The sequence below is a fragment of the Fukomys damarensis genome, unplaced genomic scaffold, assembly GCF_012274545.1.
Source record: "Fukomys damarensis isolate Sample0158 unplaced genomic scaffold, DMR_v1.0_HiC HiC_scaffold_24, whole genome shotgun sequence".
Classification (NCBI taxonomy): Eukaryota; Metazoa; Chordata; class Mammalia; order Rodentia; family Bathyergidae; genus Fukomys; species Fukomys damarensis.
In genome coordinates, this window is record NW_022900936.1 from 45,397,619 (window position 1) to 45,421,407 (window position 23,789).

Below are 23,789 nucleotides of genomic sequence, written 5' to 3' on the forward strand. Positions count from 1 at the left end.
ACAAAAAAAAAAAGAGAGAGAGAGAGAGAGAGAGAGAGAGAGAGAGAGAGAGAGAGAGAGAAAACCCAGAAATTGAAGTATAAATTTAACAAAATTATATAACAATAACTAACTTTTGTAGTTTTGACAAGACTAAAAGGAAATAAATTTAGATTACCTGTTCCCACTCCATTCCTGCTGGGTATCCTACTAGGTTTGGGTCTAATAGGTTTGATAGTTGTCCTGTTCAGAACTACAAAAAATGGGAAATGAATAGTTTAATATTTTGTAGTTAAAAGTTTGCCACTAAGGAAAACAAATTTCAAGATGGAAGTAATTTAACTAGCAATAAGAAAATTATGTTTCACTAAAGAGCCTTGTTCAGAATACAGAAACTATATTCTGATATAAAAATTACAGATGAGTCTGGAAATAGAGATCTAAATTTTTAGTGAGATAGTCACTGGGATTTAATATTTGACCTGAAAAAATAACTGGAAAGGAAACTTATAAATCTAACTGGGAATTATTTATCTTGCTTCATCTATCAGCATTAAATATATTCTAAAACGGAACTGAAGAAAGAGCAGGACTATATATATCTAAGGAAAAAATCAAAATTTGAAGTGTATTTATTGTCAAGGCCTCAATTCATAACTCATAAGTTGGTGGTCCTTTTGTAGGAGTCTCTAGGGACAGATGTTTTATTGTATTAGTCCTTGCAGACATGCACTTTGAACATTGTGATGAAAACATCTAAATTTCTCTCCTTCTCTGTAGAATGCCACACACTTCCAAAACTTTAAGAGGTCACCTATGTTATAGTCACTTAGAATTATCTTTAAGGAGGTGCATGGAACAGATTTTGTTTGTGTGAGTAAGTTCTGGAGCTAGTCTGCTTGCCTTTTCTGATTGCTTTCAGCATCTCATTTTCCTAAACTGTATCTGAGAGATCAGGTGGCAAACATTCAGCCTTGGTCAACCATTATCTTTACTGTTTCCTTATTTTGTAGAAATGATTTACAGTAACATATTGAACCCCCAACAGCTCCTCTGACACAAAATCCATAAATGAAGATGTTTGTTTACATAGGATATCTGTGCCTAATTACCATTAGGAGTTGAATCAACTTCTCCAAGTTAACCTTTTCAAGTTAACGCTTACTTAAAAATACTTTATGGAAGAAAATCCCAAGGTCTTTAGAGAATTTAGTAAATTTAAAGTATTTCCTAATATATAGCTGTGACTTTATTTTGGCTGTTTACAATTTAATTTTTTTTTATCCTTTAAAGGAGTAAAATAAACATGTTCTCCCTTTACAAAGCCTTTTTATACTGAGAAAAGATAATGCTTTCTGAAGGAAGAAATAATATTTGAAACCGTCATGGAAAGTTGAAGTTATATGATTTATGCATAAATACCATTTAAAAAATATTTTCATATCAATATAGTTCTATAGTGGTCTCTGAATCTGAACACTCATGAAAAACCTTAATTAAGTTCTATCATTTACATCGATTCATTAGTGCCTCTATAATTACCTACAAAGATCAGAGATTCTGCATATCTTTATTGTATCTCCTATGTATCTCTCTTGGTGAATTTAACTGTTTAAATCCACTTAATATCTTCCTCAAACTCTGAATTATTTAGGTCATCAAAGAAAGAGAAACAATTTACCAGGTCTGATGTGTGATTTGTCAGGTATTCTGGACCTTCCAGGAGTAGTGTAGTATCTGTGCAGTGCTGAAATAGAAGAAACCCTTCATATTTAATTACTTATACTTCAAAGTCCACTAAATTAATGGAGATATATCACTCTAAGAATTAACAACTAATAGGCTTTGGAAGATAATAAAAAGAATGTTTTGAAATCTTGAATTATTCATTATATATTTCATGCTAAAGGAATATAATATAAATGAACATATTCATGAAAGAAAATCAAATATGTATATAGAGTGATGTAGATAATTTGTAATATGTATTAAGGATTAGTCATCTATTCCATGTTTTTCAAGTGCATTGGTTTTCCCAGAAGGTTGCTTAATGCTATAAACACATAAGGCATCCATGCATCCATCCATCCATCCACCATCCACCATCCACCCATCCATGTCTCTCGGTAAGGAATCACTGTAAAACATTATTTTCCCAAAGAAGAAAAGCAAACTTAAAGACCAAAAGAGAAACAAAGTCTTTAGTAGATATGAAGACGAAAAGTAGGAACAGAAGTCTCTACTGAATTGACTTTACTCATAAACTCTGAAAGCCCTCCATATTGGTACCATACATAGAAATAGAGACCATGATATCTGGTTCCCCACCATCAAGGAAACGTGAGCAAGGAGTGAGAATTAATCCTTGAGACCGAAACATCTCCTTAGTCTCCACTCCTGTTATCCAGGCCTTGGACATGAACTCTAATGAGATCTTAATGAATTAATAAACAGGGAACCATTGTAAGCAGGCAAACTTGATAAAAGTTACTAAATATTTTTGTTTTTTTAATGTTTTAAAGTGTATTTTCACCCTGGAATTTGTTCATCCTACTTTAGCTCTTCCCTGTTTCTCTCATACCAGATGCTGGTTTTTGCAACCAACTTTCTTGCTAAAGCTTTAGCTGAGACTGGAAAGAATTTTTCTTGCAAACTATGTATGTAGATTACATCATTTTTATGATTTTGTTCATAAATCATCAATGCTTTGCCTACCCAGCTTAAAAAAACAAAATACACCCATGAAATAGTTTACAATGCAGCTCATTTATAAGCTTCCAATAAGAAGACTATGATGAGCAAGATTCTGCAATACTGCAAGGCAGCAACAGCAAAGGCATATTGAAATTCTCTAGATCCCTCCCAAGGGTTATAATCAGAGGGAATAGAGGGACTGTTAGAAAGTATTAATTCCCACACACCCTAAATGATGACTTGAAAATGTTTTTCTTCAGTTTTGAGAGTTGACTGAAATTCTTCTCAGTCTAACCTATTTCAGCTTTTTTTAATATGAACCATTGTTAAGGTTAGATTGCTTTTGCTTCATGGTTTCTATTTGTCTCATTCTAGAAAACATACAAATTTTAAAACTTTGAACAGGGAAGAGATCAGAGAACAGCACAAAAATAAATAATCAGCAGTGCATTCATTATTACAAAACCATAGGATCAGAGGCTATTTTTAGTCTTCACTTAAATTTAGAAAGAACTTTTAATAAGAGTTGAAATATAATTTAACTTTAGTCTTGGAGTTAATTCATATAACTTATTACCAACTACCTCATGACCTTAAGAAAACCACTACGGAGTTTCAACTTTAAGCTGAAAAAAAAAAAACAAAAAAACAAAGCAAAACAGAAGAAGACAGAAGAGCTATATGACAATGTAACTACATAAACATTATCACATAGTTTGGGATGACCAATAATAAAAATGAACAATTTAAAAGATGACTTATCTAAATTACGTTATAAAAATGTACTTTTATAAAACATTATAATACTGTATAAAGAAACCATAAAAAATAAGTATAAAGTGACTACAGAGAAATATTTTGAGTTCTCATAGTCTTCCCCCTTACAGGGAACAAGGAACAAGGTATATTTCCCTGGGTGGGGGAGAGACAATTGGATGAAAGAAAATGATCAGACCTACAGAAAATGATCAAAGCTACAGTGGGTTGAAATCAGAAGGGAGAGGGAAAGGGGTTGAGTTACAGAACCCTGCAAGGAAATTGTCTCAGTAGACACAGGGATAAGTCTGCAACACACAAAAAAATGATGTGGGAGATAGGGATTGGAGACCACAAAGCCACAAGTATCAGTGGCATACACATGGTCAGAGTATGAGGACCAAGAGGAATGATTTCATCTCTACTGCATGTCTTTCAGTTGCTACATGCTTTCTTATATTCCTAATGCCTGACATTAAAATAAAACAAAATAGCAGATTGTCCTCTGACTCAGCACTCAGGCACATGTATGAGGATGATCCCAGGGACACACAGTGTGCCTTTATAAAAGTTGACCCTCTACTGTCAAACAGGTTTATTGGGATGGACCAGCTTGTGAATGCTCTCTTACACTCGCAGATGGGCTCCTTTTAAACTTGTTCTTTGGGGCTGGGGATTTAGCTCAGTGGTTCTGCTGCCTGCTTCAAAAGCACATGGTCCAGAGTTCGAGCTCCAGTACCAAGAAATAAATAAATAAAATAAACTTGTTCTTTGTTGTCTCTGCAAATGGATTCCTAATGAGCCCACCCTAAAGATTCTGGCCAAAAACCTGAAGCATGAATCCTAGGGCAGCACAGTAGAGGCTCAATCTAAGAACCTTAATATATGAGGATAAAAGTAAAATATAACTCATTGCTTAAATGTATAAAGATAGTTTATATAATAATAGCACATCCTTCATAGATACCCAGTAAAGTGTTAAGCTCTCATGTAATAAAAAATGGTTTAGAAGGAATTTGACAAAAATTCTATATACATTGGAATGATGACACAATATCAACATTCCTATTTAAGAAAAAGTAAAACAGGGGAAAACAAGGCTTTGATCTTTGATTCTGAATCTACAAAGCTTTCAAAAGCTGAAATACTTTTTTTAAAAGTTGAGAGCACAGCCTGACCTGAGTGAGTATCTTTACTTATCCTGATTACTGTAAATATTTATATATTTTACACCAAGATATTGGTCAGGAGAATACACCTATCTTCTATAAAATGAAATGTTAAAGAGATTTGCCAAAACATAGAAAGAAAGACAGGATATGGATGTAATAACACAACTGACCATCTGCTGTTAATGGCTAAAGATGATAATGAAGATGTGAGAAGGCTGATGTTATGCTTCTGAATAATGTGTGTATTTATAAAGAAATAAAAGTTAAAGAAAATATTAATTAATAAAATGAAAATTTAATAAAAAGCTAAACCATCAAACAGGAAAAGATTTGTAGAATTTAAAGAAGCTGTCCTGTACAACAGTCCTACTTAGTTGCCTTTGTTTAGAATAAATATTGTCTAAGTATATATCTCAAATTAGATTTTTTGTCATTATCATTTCCTCTTGTTAATTCAAATTTAATCCACCAACTTTCCCTCTCACATTCCAACTCCTTAAAAAAGTTTACTTTGTTTTTTTTTCTTTTTCATTTTCTATCATTTAATAAGGACGGGCAAAAGGGATCATTAAAAGAGTAATGACAGTAACACTAAAGTACTAGATATTCACAACTGGATATAATCCAAACAGGATAGGAAAATACAAAAAGCACAAAGGTATACAGGTTTCTGTAGGTGAGTACATTTCCCCCAAAATAGGAAGTCACAGAGAAGTAATAACAGAAAATTAGAGAAAAATGCCTTCTTGGAGGTTTAAATACTGTCACTACTTTTTTTAAAAAAGATTTTGTTCTTTTCTTATCAATAGTTTCTTTTCTCAGGCCACAAAATAAGTGAGTTTCATCATGGGGGGTGAAATGAGACAGATGGAGAAAAGATGAACTGGGAAGGGGAGGGCCTGGGCAAGGAAGAAGGAAAATGATAAAAATTCTTCCTTATTTATCAGATGTAGAAAATGAGACATATGATGGTTAGGCTGGAAGACAAAAAGGAGAGTTTTTATTACTAGTTATCAGCACCTAGAGGACAAACATTCAAGAACAATGTTGTAACTAAAGAACTTGTCCTTTCTGCATTCAACTGATACTCAGATTCAGGTTTAGCTGATGTCCTTTATGTTCAAAATGAAAAAAGTTAAGCAATTCACCATGATGAGAAAAAACTTTTTGAAAAGAAAGTTTCTTGATTAAAAGCAAATGAAACCTTTAGCCCCTTTCTTCCTATTTCACATTGTCCACTATATCATTAGGATCTTATGTACTATTATGGTTTATTCACACCAGAGAGACTATTCGGGGCTAAAGGTGTAGGGAAAGTGGGAAGGGTACGGGGAAAGCTAGTAGGGGAAAAGAAAAAAATATGAGAAAATGAAAAAATGGAAATAAAGTGTTTGTAAAGGGGGAGGGGAGGAGGGGTGAAGGGAGGGCAGGGAAAAAGGGAAATAATGAGAACCAAGACCTGTCATGTAAAGGTACAGGATCCCAATAATGAATGTAACTGTACTGTATACCTAAAATGTATCAATAAACTCAATGAGGGGGAGGGGAAGCAAATGAGAAAAGTCATTCTCCAGAGGTGGAGAAATAGTATTACCTGGAGTTGTCTTTGCCAATTCAGTTGTTCGTGGAATCTTAGTTGTGAAGAGCTCTTGGGTAGATTGGTCTATTTTTTCTGAAGAAAAACATAGTAAGATGGCTTGTTTGAAATAATTATCACTGTGAATATAACAAAAAAGTTAAAACAAAAGCACTCCATGTTCTTTTCTGCCCCATGCAGTGACAAAAGAGTAAATTACATTTAAAAATATGCCCTAGAATCATAATAATTCAGCTAGTGGTGTATTTTAATAATAAATCTTGCTTATTATATTTTCTGACTTTTGTTATTATTTTAATGATTATTACTAGGATTTCAAATGCTTCTTGCACAGGACCATTGTTCTATGACCCCATATTAGTTAATTTGAGGTGTGGCTTATGTATGAAACAATCTTGTGTCTTATGCATTTATTTTCTCTCTGTCTCCTCCTTACTCCAAAAATTCACTGGCGTTTAAATGAGTTGGAAGAAATAGATATTACATGAGAAGATACGTCATTATACCTTATGGGAATAAATATTCTTCTATTTTTCTCATGTAAAATAAAAGTACCTGTTTTTGACATTCAAGAACATTTTTAACAAAATAGGTATGAGAGTGTATGCCTACTCTCTTGAAATTATTACATCATAATGATATAAGCAAATAACATCATTCCTTTTGTCATAGACTGGACCCAAAGAAATGCTTGGCATAAAGAACATATTACTATGTTTATCCTGCTTTAATTTATTCTCATTATTCTGCTCATAAGAAAGTTACCTATGATAGTTAGCAGAAGATAGTTCTTCCTTCAGTAAACAAAGACACACACACACACACACACACACACACACACACACTCACAGGACATGGAAGTGAGATTGTTTAGTCCATAATGGATTTTGAAAAGTACTTTCACTTCAATGTCTCAGGTGATATCGACTTTGGAACCATGTTAAAATCAGCATAAACATTAGAAGGACAAATTACAGTTAATATGAAAGTATAAAGAGACAAAAATATTTTTTATATAACAGTAAAAAGAAATCTTGTATTGTTTGGACACAACCCTTTATTGTAATGTACTTACGGCAACATAATGTACTTTAAGGGCAACTCCTCAAAGTAGATCCCTCATTTGACTGACATATCAAAAAAAATTTTTTTTTTTTTACCAAGAGTGGGTTGTAGTTCCTCTTGACTAAGGCTTGGTGAAATTATAGGTATGAAAGGGATCCTTCGTGTCTCTAATGGAGCTGCAAAAGAAAAGTACCAAGGTTTTTTTTTTTTTTTTTTTTTTTTTTTTTTTTGGTACCAGGGATCAAACTTGGGACCTTGTGCTTGCAAGGGAGGCAGCGGCACCACTGAGCTAAATCACAGGCCCTTGGCTATAAACTTTTAACTCAAAGCCAGCACCAAACCAGAATGGAATTACATTCTTTTCTTTCATTTGAAGCAGAAAAAGGGAAACATATGAGTAATGATGAAAACTAAATGTGTACAGAACTTTTAGGAAAATGATTATGGAATATTACAGTAATAGTTCTCAACTGTTTTCTACCAGGACACATAATAATAGATCTATGCTTGACCCACTCAAGGAGTGGTTAAGGCAGGGTGTGTGTAAGACATAATCCTGGTCTGTTAGAGGTAGCTCTTTCTTTTTAATCTCCCATTCAAGAAAGCATAGCTATCACAAAATTATTGGGATAATTTTTTTGATCTGCTCATTTTTTGCACAAAAATTATGGCAATTTTCCATCTTTTGAGCAATATTAATTCCTTACAGTACATTTCACAGTTATCACATCTAATATGTTGTAACATTACAGCTAAGAACCACTAACCCAGCAGACATTCATTGTTCACAACATGGCGACATGAAAGGTAGAATTATGAAGATAACAAGGTAGAACATGAACCACTCAGTAATGAGCCATCTTAAACTAGCGGTCAGGAAAAAAAAAAACCTTTACAGTAGTAAAACCATAGCTCTTCCATTTTTGAAAGAATAATAATAATGAGAATTAGATGATGAAATGGACTGAGGAGAGATGATGTTTCAGTTATGGTCATATGACAAAGACCTGCAGTCTTGATGACAGCAAAGAGAACAGAGTCAATATGGAAAAACCATTACCTATTGTTGTCTTTGGTGGCTCAATTCTAAAGGTAACAGGTTGCAGAACTATATCAAAAGCAAACCAAAGAAACATATTAGTGAGAATCACTATCTTGTAAAGCCAAAATAATTTCATATTTTCTAGATGCATTCATTTAATCATTTGAACATAAGGTGAACAAAAGAACACTAAGAACCATAATAGATGTAAGCAAATTCTACATAACAGAACTCAGGGAACTTAGTTTAAACAAAATTTTAAAGATTTAACTCCCATAATTTTGAGAAAAATATTTGAGCAGGCATCATTTTTTACTTAAAAGTATATTTTATAGTCATAATGTAGTTACTTTTATATTTTAAAATGATGTAAACAGTTGGCTTACTCAATAATTATGTTTTACAATTTCAGTATGATATTCTATTCAATAAAAGCACTTCCAAAGAAGATAAACTTATCATGTTAGTCCTTCATTTAAGAGGAAAAAAATTCCAACCATATTATATGATTAAAATTCCCTCAAAGAGATATTCATTTTATATACACTACTTTTTGGAGGCTGCTACTTTTATATCATAGTCATTAAACTTTATTTGTAAGACTATTTTTTAAAAATACACTTCTAACTGGGAAAATAAAATAATTAATTTACCAGGTTCACTCTGAGAGACCTCAGGGTCTGGTTCATGGGGAAGGGGCACATATTCTGGACCTGAAAGAAAAAGATTATAAAGCACCATATCCTCTAAATGTCACACCTATAACGAACACAACCCATGATTAAAATCTCCTCAGATATACAGGGAATAAAAGTATTTTAAGGATGGTTAAAGATCAAAGATAAGATGATTATTCTTTTTAAATGGACAAGTATCATTGTGTAGAGAAAGGTATGGTGGCACCAAACAGAAACAGCTCATCAAAGTTCCTTTTGAAGTCTTGCTTGAGGAGAAAAAAAAAGGATGGGTCAAAATAGTCAGTATAATTTAAAACATGAGAGCTGGGGATTTAGCTCATTGGCACTTCATCTGCCTGTCAAATGCAAGGTCCTGAATTTGATCCCTGGTACCTCAAAAAACAAATTTTGTTTAAAGCACAAAGGTAGATCTTCTTCAGGTCTTTTTCAAAATAGAAAAGTCAGTTTTTCCTGAAGTGGTTAGCTGCCATTTGACATTGATGCTAGAATCCCACTTATAGCAATAGAAAATACATTATCTTATAATTAATAATGTGAAATAGGAAGTAAAGGGCTAAAGGTGTAGGGAAAGTGGGAAGGGTGGGGGAAAGGTAATAAGGGAGAGGGAAAAAATATGAGAAATTGAAAAAATGGAAATAAAGTGTTTGTAAATGGGGAAGGGAGGAGGGGGTTAAGGGAGGGCAGGGACAAGGGAAAAAAATGAGAATCAAGACTTATTATGTAAAGGTACAGGATCCCAATGATGAATATAACTGTATTGTATACCTAGATTGTACCAATAAACTCAATAAAAAGAAAATACATTATCTTAAATAAAGTGCATAAATGGCATACAAAATAAGAAAAACAGAAAGAAAGACAGATATCCTGAATATCTAAGAAGAGGACAAAATCATTCAAAATGACACTAATAATTATTGTGGCAAGAAAATAAAGCAGAAGGAAATTTCTGGTCATCAGAAGATACCATATAAAGTTCATGGAAGTTCCTGTTACAGAGTAAATGCTAGAAAAATGGTAGCAACGGTGACTTTTGTCTTTCTGAGAGCCACGGTTTCCAGTATATTAGGTATCATGGGTGCTTGACATAGGAAAATATGAAAAGGTAAACATGCCATCTAAACAAACCCATATTTAATCTGTGATACCCTAGTATATTTTTAATGTTGTGTCTAGTTTTCGCAAAATAAAATAGTCTGGGAATGTGATACTTTATTTCTTACTAGAGAAAATACCAGAGTGATTTCTTTATTATTTATACCAGATTTCTATGTCAGAATTTGACTCCAAGAGCAGTGTAAAGCACTTATTCAGCTCAGTTTACCCACAAGGAAGTCCTCCTCAGGCCTAGTCTCTCACTGAAAGCCTTTTCTCTTCCTACAATGAAGATTTTGAAAATACCAGGGCCTCTTTGGTAGGCAGTATCACTTTCTTGAATCTTCTGTAATAATGCACAAAATCATTAGTATTCTGCTAGAATTCTATCTCAGAAGGAAGAATGAAGAAAAATTTTGTATCATGAGATAGCCAAGCATCGTGTTGCTATTAGTGTAGAAATAGGTTTCATAAAATGCACATTTTTGGAGGGAGGATGATTTAATTTGCACACTATATCTGCTCTAGATCTAGGCTACTAAGTAGCAGCCAAATAACTGTTATAGAATGTGTATATTGAATAGAAACCTGTCCCAATTCAAATTTCTAGGGCAATGATGTCAGAGCTTCAAATGATAACAAATAGCTTTATTTTATCATATATTCCGATTAAATCCAAGATAAAACTACACGTAGACAAGTGATTTCCAAATTCATATGCCCAAATACTAAATTTCATTTAGAGCTCAGCAAACCATTTTCAACCACCTAAAAGTCCTACTGGCTCTGTATACCTAACATGTACAAGCCCAAATCTTTATCTTTTGAAACAATAGGAGTCAAGATTTAAAGGAAGTGTTTAGAATTAGACACTCATTCTTAATTACACAAAGGCCTATTTATCTGAAAATGTGAAACTAACCACAGAAATGCAGAAATGTGTAACTGCAACTGAGAATTTACTGATATAGTAAATACACAGGACATTCATGAAGATTTGCTGAAATGTAAATTTTCTTCAGGGTTTACTCCCAATGACAGAAATCTATTCAAATGCCTAGTTGCCACAGGATGACTGTAAAGTCAAGACAGGTCTTTGTGAGGGGAAGAATCTACAAGGAACACAGAGCTCTATTGGGTCAGGAACTCTGTGTTTGGGCTCCCAGGTAAATGTCACCTGTTTCCTATCAGGGGAAGTCCTAATACTAAAGTATTTCTCCAAAGAAAATCTAATAATGCTTTGGTTTGAACATAGCATGTGAGATCAGTTTGTCAAGTGTCCTCACTAAGTGTAGTAGATAATTCAGCTCGGTGGTTGGAGAAGTTTAAGACCTCCCTGGATTAAGATTATGTCTAGGAATCTATAGAAGGGAATCATACAGTGCCTGACTATTTGATAAAGGTCTGAAAACTCAAGTTTGTTACTTCTGATATCTGAGAATATATTTTGAGATAAACATCATGATAAAATATAACTCTGTCCTGACCTCAGCACATTTTAGACTTTTACCCTCTAAATTACCAATACATGTTAAATACATATATAATTTATTTTTTGGTTTTTTTTTGAGGCATAAGTGGTAGGATTTGCTAAACAAGTTCTTGAACTCATTAGGATGCAAATATGAGATACAACCTCAAACTATTCGGATGCAAGAGAATCCAGTTTTGAACACTTCTGAGAAAATATAAATGTGGTAACAGTTGCTTTATGATTATTCCTATAAGCGTCATAATCGTGGGGCAATGTGGGGACCCTCATGATCACAGTGATTGGGTCAACAGCATGTTTAAAGATTGAATTCTACCTCTGAATACATAATGCTTAAGAGTTAGCAGAAGAGACCAGCAGAGGCCCTGGAGGAGTGTTCGTATACAAGCTTTGGGTCAGAGTTGCTGTGGAAACAAGATGTTGGTGAAATTAAGGCAAATATTAACTATTAAACAGAAAAAACATAAAATAGATTGTAATGAAATTATAGCAACATTACCCTCTGTAATTAAAACTAAGTAAAATGACTCAAATCTATGTTGTTGCCTATAAAAACTCAATTTCTATTGCATTTTCCCCCCACAACTGAAAATACATTGGCATTGGAAAGTGGGAAGATCATCATTTTTAAACTTTATGTTCATATTATTGGTTGTTTTGTCTAGTAGTACAAAATTAATATCTAGACTTTAGGACAAAGAAGCCTCTCTCTAGCACCACCTTCAAGAACCTGTTTACATTATAGCAACAATAACACCCTCTGTATGTAAAAGCATTATAGCAAGTGACCTTAGACTATGCCATTTCAAATTATAACTTCTTTAAATTATAAATTCTTTGGTTCTGGGAATATTCTATGTACTTTAAAAACATATAAAAACAGAAATTTATAATAATTATACCTATACAGCAAAAGAAAAAACTTACAATATTTCCACAGATTCTCTGGGTTAAAATGAGCTTGATTTGTATATAACAACTGTTCAGCTGTCTTCCTAAGGTCTTTTGAGGACTTGATATAAATAGCAGTGAATAAAGACCCATGTAATGTCTGAATTTCTATATTTCCTCCCTGGATAATCCTACAAACATGAGATTACTTTCTGCATAAGTGAAAAATTGGCCTTCTCAGAGGATATACAAAAAACAAATCTGTAACTTAAAGTTTTGGGTCATCCTGAGGATTGAATCCAAGGCCTTGTATATGATAAGCACTGAGTTACACCTACAGCCCCCCAAGCTTTTATGTGTGTATGTATGTAATAAATTTCTTAAACTGAACAACTGCTCCATAAACTTTAAAAATAAAATCTGACAGGAAAAAGACCTCAACATTGGACATAGTACAATTTATGGTTCCAAGTACATTGCTAAATATCATTGCCTCTGTTTGTAAAGTGCCATTTTTATCTTTCTTTTATCCTGTGAGGGGGAAACTAAATTATTTTATCTTCTTGTTTGGTGAAAACATTGAACACAGAATAATCAGAATTAGAAGGTTATGTTTTTGTAAGTCAGGAATAAGAATAGTTCTAGGAAAGTCATTCTATTCTTGACATAAGTATCCACCTTTTAATTTTACTAATAGCTTTACTAGATGAGAAATTGGATGACTCTTAGGAGTCCTCTGAGTTAAACACACCATGTAAGGTACAATAGGGCATTTGAGCATATGTGAAATATTAACCTCACATCCATCAACTCTCCTGTTTCAGTTCAGCTGAGTGCAACAGTAAAATGCATTTGGCTTAAACATAAAATAAAGCATTTACCAGATGTAGTGTATGACACTTCTGGGCTTGGTGGCATTTTGAGTTTTGAAGTAGTGCTCGGAGATCCTTTAGGAACTGAAAGAGAGAACTCAGATCATAAGGTATATGGTCTTAGAACCTTTCAGTTATACTTAACACATAAGGCACAACAAGGAATAGTCTGAACACTGATAAAGTAAAGTACTATTGACAGAGATGTTAATCATAAGCTCTAGAAATAGATGTATAGGAAATTTAAATATTTTGGGAAAAATCAGGTCTTAGAAATAAAAAATGTTTTGAACATAACATCAAGATGGCATGCATTTTTTTGAAATCTTTATGTCAGTGGAGACCACAATTAAATTAATCCAAGCATGATTTTCCTTTTTTGAATGTGTTTGCCTGACTTCTATTTAATCTCACTCTCAAGTCTTTCACTGAAACTAAAGTAGATAAAGTTGGTATAATCAGAGTAGAATTCTACAAGGACAGAGAAAGTCATCTCTGGAAAACAGCAGAAATGCAAGTGAAGTGAGCAATGCAATGCAAGAACAGTTTCACTCTATGTCTGCATTTCTCAGGCCCCCAATGAACCTTTAAATGAACACAATCATGAACTAAAATTGTCTTTCCACATGCTTTTGGAATGACAAAGTGCAAATGTCATAGATAACAGAAGAAAATGTCTGACTTAATTACAGTTCATTTTACAATTTCAATTTTGCTTTTATAAGGATTATGCCTTGTGATTCACAACATAATGCTGGAAGGAAGGAATTTCAAAGGTAGTAAACAGAGAGAGGCAAAGCTTGGTTTGGTGCCTGAAGTTACATGGTTATTTACCACCAGAATCAAATGCTGAGGACCAGACATAGCCTCAAGCTCAGATGTTTGGGAACTCTATATATCCCAAATCTGCTGGTCACATTTGAATTTGTTTAAAACTGAGAACATTTTTAGGTGGAAATAATAAATTTGTCCTTCTGAAAGGGTAACTGTGAAAATCAAATACAAAATGTCAAAACTATGTGCAAATTATACTATTATGAAATTTCTTCCACTTCCAAGGATCTTTATAAATTTCAAATTGAAGAATCTCAGTACACCCCAATTTTCATATTCTTTGCCCCTACAAAAACTAGGCAAACCCACAATTTTGGATAAGACCTCTTTATAAAATTAACAAAGGGTCATTATTACCTATAAACACAGAAGTCAAAAAATATCGACTTTACTTATAAAATTTTCTTCATTATTTGTTCCAAATTTTAAATCCTTCTTTGCCCTCAAATACCAAACATCGACCTGAATTTTTCTGTCCAATTTATAAGCACACTTAAGTAAAACATAACAAGAAAGATAATACACCCAATTATGAAACTTTATTTTGAAATGGAGTAGATGGATAAAATAGTTTATGCTGAATTACATGCTATTGTTAGATAATAGTTATTTCATGTCTAGCATACCTTGCATTGGTATTATATATTTAAACAAAATATTCTTCCTCTCAAATGGCCTCTTGAAATTTACAAGAGCTAGCCAAAGGTGAACATTTGAACATTTCTGTTTAAAATATTTTGTGTTACGTTTGTATACAATGCACACACATCCTTAAAAGATTATAAAAATCTAGGTATTTTTAGGATCTATTAAGTAATATTCATATTCTCATCATGGAAAAGAGAGATCTTAATTCTACTCACTTTAAGTAAAAAAATAATTAGAATGCACTTGTTTTTCATGATCAGAGCTCTAAGTCATTCCCTTACATTAAATAGCACTGAAAAAACCAGAAGTATTTGGATTGTAGCTCCTTTCCACCAGTATGGAAGCTAACTCAACTGTGATAAGATCAGAAGGTTCTCTTCAGTTTGGCAGCTCCATCAGGATTCAGAGTAAGAAACTGGAATGCAGTGCATTGTCCATTCTCAAGCTGCACATCTTGTCAAGAAAAGAAAGCTAAAGTTCCAAATCAAAATTAAATTGGAAATTTAGACTATAGCAAAATAATTTAGAGCAAGCTTCTAATTTACTACACTATATTTTTATAAGTACAAAGTACTCATAAAAATTTGAAAAAAAGTTACCTATTACTTTTTATCCCCTTAACTTAAAAAAAATTATGAAACAGGCTGAATGTCTTTATTTTCAGTATTCTCTCCCTCTCTTCCTTTTTTTCTTTTTTTTGTACCCGGGATCCAACTCTGGTCCTCATATTTGCCTGCAAGGCAGAAATTTTGGTATTTCTTATTTAGTAGCTTTTATATACCAGTTTTCATGTTATCAAATTTTGATTTCTTTTCTACTCTTGTTCTATGCTGTGTATTCAAATAAAAAATTGAGAACTTCTAATGTAATTTTAAAATCTTAATTTTTAAAATTATATTTTTACTTTCTTGATAAGTTTAATATATGTGGTTTATTAATAACTTGGTAAATCATTTTAAATTTTATATATTTTATGTATTTTATTCATTGGTTATTTAATAACTAATCAGTCATTTTCTCAGGAATTTTTCTGTCTTAATGTTTCAAGTGTATTTATTGTTACCAAATTTGTTATTCTTTGGTTGAGTATCAGCTAGGTACTTTCATATATTTATGTATCAGAGTATATTATTCACTTAATAAGTTATGGTAATTAGCTTGAACAGATTTAAAAATATACTAAGGCAGACTTAAAATTAGTATATAAGATATGGGCTATAAATAGTCTTTTAAAGAATATTTCCTTTAAAATTAATAACAGCTAATTATATTTGGGGGACCCGATTTTTTTTAGTTCTTTATATTCTTTTTTTTTTTCTTTTTATTGAGTTTATTGGTACAATCTAGGTATACAGTATAGTTACATTCATCATTGGGACCCTGTACCTTTACCTAATATCTTCATTCTTTTCTCATATTTTTTTCCTCTCCCTTATTACCTTTCCCCCACCCTTCCCACTTTCCCTACACCTTTAGCCCTTTACTTCCTATTTCACATTATTAATTATCTCATTAGGATCCTGTGAGAATTCTTTATATTCTATTTTTTGTTTGTTTGTTTGTTTTTTGGTACTGGGGATCAAACTCAGGAACTTGTGCTTGCAAGGCAGGCGGCAGAACCACTGAGCTAAATCCCCAGCCCAAGTTCTTTATATTCTAGATGGTAGTCCTTTGTCTGAGGAGTAAACTCAATGAGAAAAAAAAAATTTAAGAACAGGTAAAATTTTTCCAGAATCAGATATTAGAGACTACCTTCAGTAGAGATTGCAAGATATGGTTTAAGTGTATGAGTACACAGGAATCTAGAATTATTATTTATGTCAAGAACAAATTTTTAACTAATTTTATTGGTACATTTAAATTATATAATATGATGACATTCATCATTGGAAATTTGCACCTTTAAATAACCCATCTGGGTTCTTATATTTTGACCATCCTCCTGCCCTTCCTTCATCCCCTCCCTCCCTATCTACAAAGACTTTGTTTCCATTTTTTCATTTTCTCATATTGATTCCATTCCCTTCTTTTCTTTCCCCTACCACTCCCATTTCCCCTTCCCCTTAAAGATAAAGAATAATTTTGATGCAGGGCCAGGGATTTAGCTCAGTGGCAATGCGCCTGCCTTGTACGTGCAAAGTTCTGAGTTTGATCCTCAGTACCAGAAAAAAGAATACTTTTGATGCTACCAAATATTTTCCTTTTGTGAACCTTTAGTTGTAATATATTTTCCTTTCCTAGTATATTGGATGATTTTAACTCAGATTTTTTGTCTTGTAAGTAGGCCATTTAAATAGCAGGCGGAAGTATAGTTAGTGAAAGTGGAAGGGGTAGGAGGGAATCTTGATCTGGGAGAGAAGTATGAAGTAAGCAGGCTACTGTGTCCAAGAATACTGTTCTTGACGATCTCCATTTTAAACAATGAGAAGTTTTATGGAATAAGATCTTTTAATGATGTGCTTTTGTACTTTTGATTCAAGTTTAAAAATAAATGTACTGTAAATATTTTTTCTTTTTACTGAGTTTATTGGTACATTCTAGGTATACAGTAAATATTTTTAATTACTGAGGAAGACTTGTTTTACAAAGTTTAAAATTCACCCTGCTACCCCACTAACCTCAAAACTTTTCAAGGTAAAATACATACTGACCTGGTTGTGTTTGTGGGATTCTTGGATGTTGTGATGTTTTTGTCTTGGGAGGAGTATGTGGTGTCTGCCTGAGAGCTAAACAAAAAACATAGGTTTGGAACTCTTAAGCCCTTCAAGAATCACATTATCAAAATCTCTGAAAGCTCAGATGTTTGTTGAGTGGGTGAAGACCAAAATGCACAGCAACTGCAATTAAAGCTCCTAAAGTTCTACAAAGTAGAGGTAGATATTTTTTTACATATAAAAAACAAAAGAAAAAGATACATTAAATGACACTGGCAGAATAGAATTGTTAGAATTTTTAAAAATATCTACTGAAAATTCCTTTCAAATAGGTTGAAACTAAACCTCATAAAAACAACAATTCATTCTTATTACAAATACACATTATATCCAAATGTACTAAATAAAATACAAGTATGTGCAATTTTTCCATGTAAAAAAGAAAATTGCCATATTATACTCCAAATATAGATTGCATTTTAAGATAAAGTCTTAATGGGACAAATCAATCTTATAAAACAAAACACAAATTTTATTAGTTATATTGGGGAAAAAAATGAACAACCAAGATACTTTTCTGTAGAATTATTCTTTTGCTGAACATTCCAAAAGAAGTTCTAGGACATTCATTATAAAAACCAATTGCTTTTTCACAAAGGAAGTTAAAAATATATCCTGGGGAGGGAAAGGAATTATCAGATGCAAAGTTGCAGTTTGGGGTAACATCTCATTTTGTTGATTGAAATATGTTTGGGATAAAGGAAATAAAATTCAGTCTCAGACATCTTAGGAAGAGCTTGCTAAAAATAAGAGTAATTAGATGCCAGAAGTTTCTGAATGAGTGTTCAGAGGCTTCTTCCTGATAATAAATAAAAATATACAAGGTATACAGTAGTTTTAATAGTATCTTCTTGCCTGTAGAAAGATGAACATCAAGATACGTGAGAGATTACTTTGGTTTAGAGCCCCCCTCTGCCAATCATTAGGCCTAAAGATTCAGGTTCTTCATCAAAAATTACATGATTTACTAGAACCTCTCCAAACCTAAATTTTGATGATTTGAGTTTGATGCAGTCATGATTTTCTGATTGTCAACTTCCTAGCTTCCTGAGGTTCCAACTGATATGCTAATTGCTTTCCCCAGTGAATATGACAGGCCCTGTGAAGGTTAAGACAGGTCATGAAGCAATCCCATGAAATAGTATTTAGAATAAGAATTACTGACTATAATATTTACAAGTGTGTATTTCAATAATATAAATTTTTAGGGCTGTTAAAGACAAATTTTGAAAAAGCTAAGTATAACTGATAGATTTCATTTTTGTAGGTTTGATAAATTTTGGAAAATAATTAAACTCTAGAGTTTATCGGCAATACTTAATAGGATGCTTTGGGGTGCAATGAGTAAAATTTATATCCCTATATCTCCTGGAAATAAAGCCATGTAAAAAAATGGATAACAATCAAAACTAAAGTTGGGCTTATTTATGACGAAACTTTATTCTATGAAAACTCATATATGTTAAAAGGATTTTTCCTTGTAAGAAGAGGCACATTTGGCTATCCATGCTGGTAATTTGTATTCATTTATTTCCCACTTCACCAAGTAAATTTTTATGACTATCTAAAATTAATGGTATGATTTTGGTTTCTCTATATACAATGAAATGGCCAAGTTATTGCAGAAAAGCATTAAAGAAGTAAGGTCCCTGAATAATGACAATGTAAGTAGCCAGTTATATTGCTATATGCGGATTACGCTACAAAACTTATTTCTGGAGGTGTATTTTAATCTGAAACACTAATGATATCTTAAAATACTTCTTTACACGAGGGCAGAATTATCAAACTAGTCATATGATAAAGGAATTAAAATTAGGAGATACATATATACTTAAAATAACAGGATATAAATTTCTTCCCTAGAAATATTGCTAGATACTGAAGTAAATATTTGCACTTGATCTTAGCCAAAAGGCCAAGAAGCAATGCAGTAAATATTTGAAGAATAGCTGAGAGGTGTTTCCAAGCAGTATCCTAAGGAACGTGCACAACACTGTCATGTGAGAGCTTACTGAGATAGATGCAGAAGTCTGGTATCACCTACCAAACACTGTGAATGGAGCGATGAGGTCAGAGCCCCTGCTATCCAGAGTACTGTTATGGACGCACCGCATACATGAAATACAGAGTAGAATATTTGCCGGGTTCAGCGTGAGGCTCATCTGGGATGGATAGGACTATAGTTTGAGAAGGCAGGGGAGACGTTTCCATGGTAATTGAAGGAAAGTATGTGGGGTTCCTATAATGTTTGACACCCCCTAATTACAGACAATGGACAGGATGGTAACGAATTTTACAAATAAAGAAAAATTTCTGCAGCAAAACAACACTTCAACTTCATAAATCATTTAGCTTTTAAAATGCCATGTTCCAATGTACTTTTGAAGTAAATGAAACTATTACTTTGGAAATCTTTACTTCATGCTAGGATCTTACCTCTTCAACAATTCTAGAAAGATATATTCAATAGGAGCCCTGAAGGGAAAAGGTAATTTAAACAAATGTAACAACACATGCAGGGTATGAAGCACAGGATTTCACTTAACAGAGAAAAATGAATAAAACAAGTAAATGAATGTGACAGAATGAGTGTTAATGGAAGGGATGCTGCTAGGTCAGGAAGTATAAATGGCTCGTCATACAAAAAATATTACCTGAAATATTCAACACTATACCACACTGGCAGAATATTTATGTTAGGAAAAAGATGCTTTACAATCCACAGATTGGCTGATGTACAGTAGAAAAAGAGACAAAGGTCTTGATACAAAACTGAAGAAAAGAGATATTTTTTGGACAGTGTTATGAGTAGGAATGTCTAGAAGAAAATTAACTGTGTGACAACTATGAATTCACAAGAGAGGCCCTGAGTTTGGCACATGATGGTGCAGTGGCGGCAGAAAGCATATGGGCTGGGTTGCCGAGACTGTCATTACCTAGTGTGATCTCAGGAGGTTCAGACACATATGTAACAGATTCCACAGCTGCATCAAAACAAAGGAGAACAATTTAGAAAAACTATAAGATATTAGCTATACTCACGTACTTCCTTATTAGATATCAACATACCTCATTCCCATGAATTTGCGTCATAATTTCAGATAATATAATGGATTTCAAAGAGAAGAAATCTATTTTTTTATTTTAGCTTACCAACTAACATTGATATTTTAACTGTTATTAACTGATTTTCAAATATTATTATATCTCAATTTTCAGACACTAGTGGATAAATGGGAATTTATTCTGTTTTAGAAAGTCAATTGTCACTTTAAGAATCCAAGATACCGAGTAATTTCTCTGGTGTAAAAAACTATAATAGTACATAAGATCCTAATGATATAATTGACAATGTGAAATAGGAAGAAAAGGACTAAAGGTGTAGGGGAAGTGGGAAGGGTAGGGGAAAGGTAATAAGGGAAAAGAAAAAATATGAGAAAATGAAAAAATGGAAATAAAGTGTTAGTAAATGGGGAGGAGAAGAGGGGGTGAAGGGAGGGCAGGGACAAGGGGAAAAATGAGAATCAAGATCTGTCATGTAGAGGTACAAGATCCCAATGATGAATGTAACTGTACTGTATACCTAAAATTTACCAATAGACTCAATGAGAGAGAAAGAAAAAAAAAAGAATCCAAGAGTGTTGGAAGTCACAGCTCTTTAGTTTTAGATCAAGCATCACAGTGTAGGCATTCATAGTCCACAGATGTAACAAATACTAATTAAAATGAGGTGAATGAATGAATGAATCCAAGCAAGAAAACATTACCACCTTCAGTCTTTGGCTCCTCTGGCCTGAGAGGTATTTTTGTAGTGGGATATATATAATCTGTTTCAGCAGGTGCTAGGGAAGAAACAGCGAATGGGTCGTTAGTGGTGGGGAGGCCAAGGGACAGGTCATGGAACCCTGAATCTAATTTGAAAACACAAGTTAGTTACCTGGAATAGATACATTCTTGAATATAAGTAACATTCAGGTAGATTATGAAGAATAGTATAATTTAGTAGAGTAGAAGAGAAGGCAATTTGTTGTGGGAAAATACACACACCTCACATAACCAGCAGAGTCTATAAGCAGTTACTACCTGTAGCAAAGCAGGTAATTTCACCTTCTTACATATTTTTGCATAAGTATTCTAGTAAGAGAAAGAGATGTAGAATGTGTCCTTAAGAAGCATGAAGATGAATTCTAAAGTTGCAATGACAATGAAGTAGCAGATGTGTATCTTTGCACATATTCATGTATGTACATATATTTAAAGAGTGATCAGAATATTAAAAAGTTAAAAATTTTCATTCGGTGAGAGAAAAACTGAAGGAATTATGGAATTGGCACAACAATATAGCAGATACTTGTGGCATGAGCTGCATAAAGTAACTAACTTTCAAGCCCACTGAATGAGCATATGCAAGATGTGAGAAGCGAGTGGCTATGACATGTCACAAAGCATGAGGACATCCAGAGATGATTTTTGCAATGAAATGGAAAAGCAAATATATTTGACTTCCCCTGGGGGAAATTTTTTACCTATAGTCTCCTTTGTTGACTCGGTATTAAATGTAACTGATTCCAGAATATCAGAAACTAGCAAAAGACACAAAATGGTACAATTAATCAAAGATGAGTTGTGAACATTAAATAAATCAGTACAAACTGAGTACTTACATGCCTTACACTTTTAAGTGTTCAATGTTAATTCTTATGATATTAACAATGACACTTGTTTTAACACTAAGAAAAGCTCCAATAACTGAATTGAATTCATGATGTAACTCTTGCAAGATACCATTAATAACCATACCTTATACCTATATCAAAATGTTATTTGTGGAATTAAAATACTCAGAAGAAATGGAAAGAAATTACAATTCTATGCTAGAAAAAAATAGAATCCAATGTTTTATTAAAAAAAACCCAGGAAGTAGCAATAGCTTTGCTAATACTGATTTTAAAAATTTGTTTCCAATTTTGAGTGGCAGTATGTTTTGAAGAGTTCACATTGCTAAAGTGGAGGTTTTGGTTTTTTTTTTTTAATCTTAACTGAAATGGGAAATGTCTTCTTCCTGATGCTCACAATTGAACTACCATTCTTTTTAGATGGCAGTGTAAAAATTTAACTTACTAAAGAGACCTACAGATTTGTAATTTTTGACAAAAAGTTTCTAAAAAATTTATTACCACTTAATCAGAGATGTCATTCTCTATAATGATATACAACAGTGGGAAGAATTATTTTTATACAGTTAAATAAAATGTAATTAATAGTATAATAAGTACAATACAATTAATATTAATATAATGTATTACTAAACACCAACGTGCAACTATAAAATGAGCATTCTACAATATTTAGAGCTATAAAATTAATATCTCTTTTGGATTTTTTTATATTTGGACCTACAGCACTTAGAGGATTACACATGTTGTTCTCTGAAGCTCCCAGTGTGCCCTGACAGATAAACAATTTATTTACCAGGTTGACTGTATCCCATTTCTAAGCTTGGTGATGTCACTGGTTTCAAAATAAGAGTTTGCAGTTCAGTGGGAGCTGAAAGTAGAAGGTCTAAGTTGTAAAACTAAACATAAATGATTATTTCATAGATTTTAAAGAGAAATATCAATGAGTTGAAGAACATAGATCCTCAAAATTGCAAATTGCAAGGTTATCAAGAAACATGCAAATTGTACATTATTTAAAATAGTTAGCAGTCTATAATCCTGCCTGATTCAGCCCTCTGCCTGATGTGTGAGCTAAGAATGGTTTTCACATGTTTTAAGCAATATAAAAAAATGAAAAGAATATTTCATAATGTGATGATGTTGTGAAGTTCGAATAAAGTTTTATCAAAACACAACTATATCATGAACTAAAGTGATCCAGTGCATACATGACAGCTCCGGTGGCCTTCCAACAACAACTGTAGCATTAAATAGTTGTAACAGAAACTGAATGGCCGAAAATGTCTGAAATATATGCAATCTAACCTGTCACAAAAAAAAACAACTTCTGACTCCTGATTCAAAGCAAGCCTCTGAAAAAAAAAAAAATTTATTAGGCTCCATAGACTACTGAATCTAAATCTTAGTTCCCATGAGGGATCTCCAAGAGCTCTCCATAGCTGATCCCATGGTGGTAATATTAACAAAGCATTGAATATCAACTAGGAATGCTTGCTCTATATTCTAGTTTGACTCCCCCTCTTTAACCACTTCCAACAGACACTGAGATTTATTATTT

The 23,789-nt window shown here is 32.9% G+C and overlaps 1 protein-coding gene across 4 annotated transcripts in view; it reads right to left on the minus strand.

Annotated features, from left to right (window-relative positions):
- Abi3bp (ABI family member 3 binding protein) overlaps positions 1-23,789 on the minus strand; it is a 244,480-nt gene that overhangs the window by 41,815 nt on the left and 178,876 nt on the right. For 3 of the 4 annotated variants that reach the window (XM_010639622.3, XM_033768043.1, XM_010639621.3), the window contains 8 exons: positions 17,487-17,561; positions 13,363-13,437; positions 8,959-9,018; positions 8,324-8,371; positions 7,359-7,439; positions 6,196-6,273; positions 1,661-1,726; positions 158-232 (listed from right to left, as the gene is read on the minus strand). In XM_010639622.3, the coding sequence (XP_010637924.1) occupies positions 158-232; positions 1,661-1,726; positions 6,196-6,273; positions 7,359-7,439; positions 8,324-8,371; positions 8,959-9,018; positions 13,363-13,437; positions 17,487-17,561 (558 nt within the window). Of the gene's footprint in view, positions 1-157; positions 233-1,660; positions 1,727-6,195; positions 6,274-7,358; positions 7,440-8,323; positions 8,372-8,958; positions 9,019-13,362; positions 13,438-17,486; positions 17,562-20,488; positions 20,537-21,322; positions 21,395-22,078; positions 22,136-23,024; positions 23,100-23,789 lie in introns of all 4 variants that reach the window. The other variant, XM_033768044.1, reaches the window with a different exon arrangement.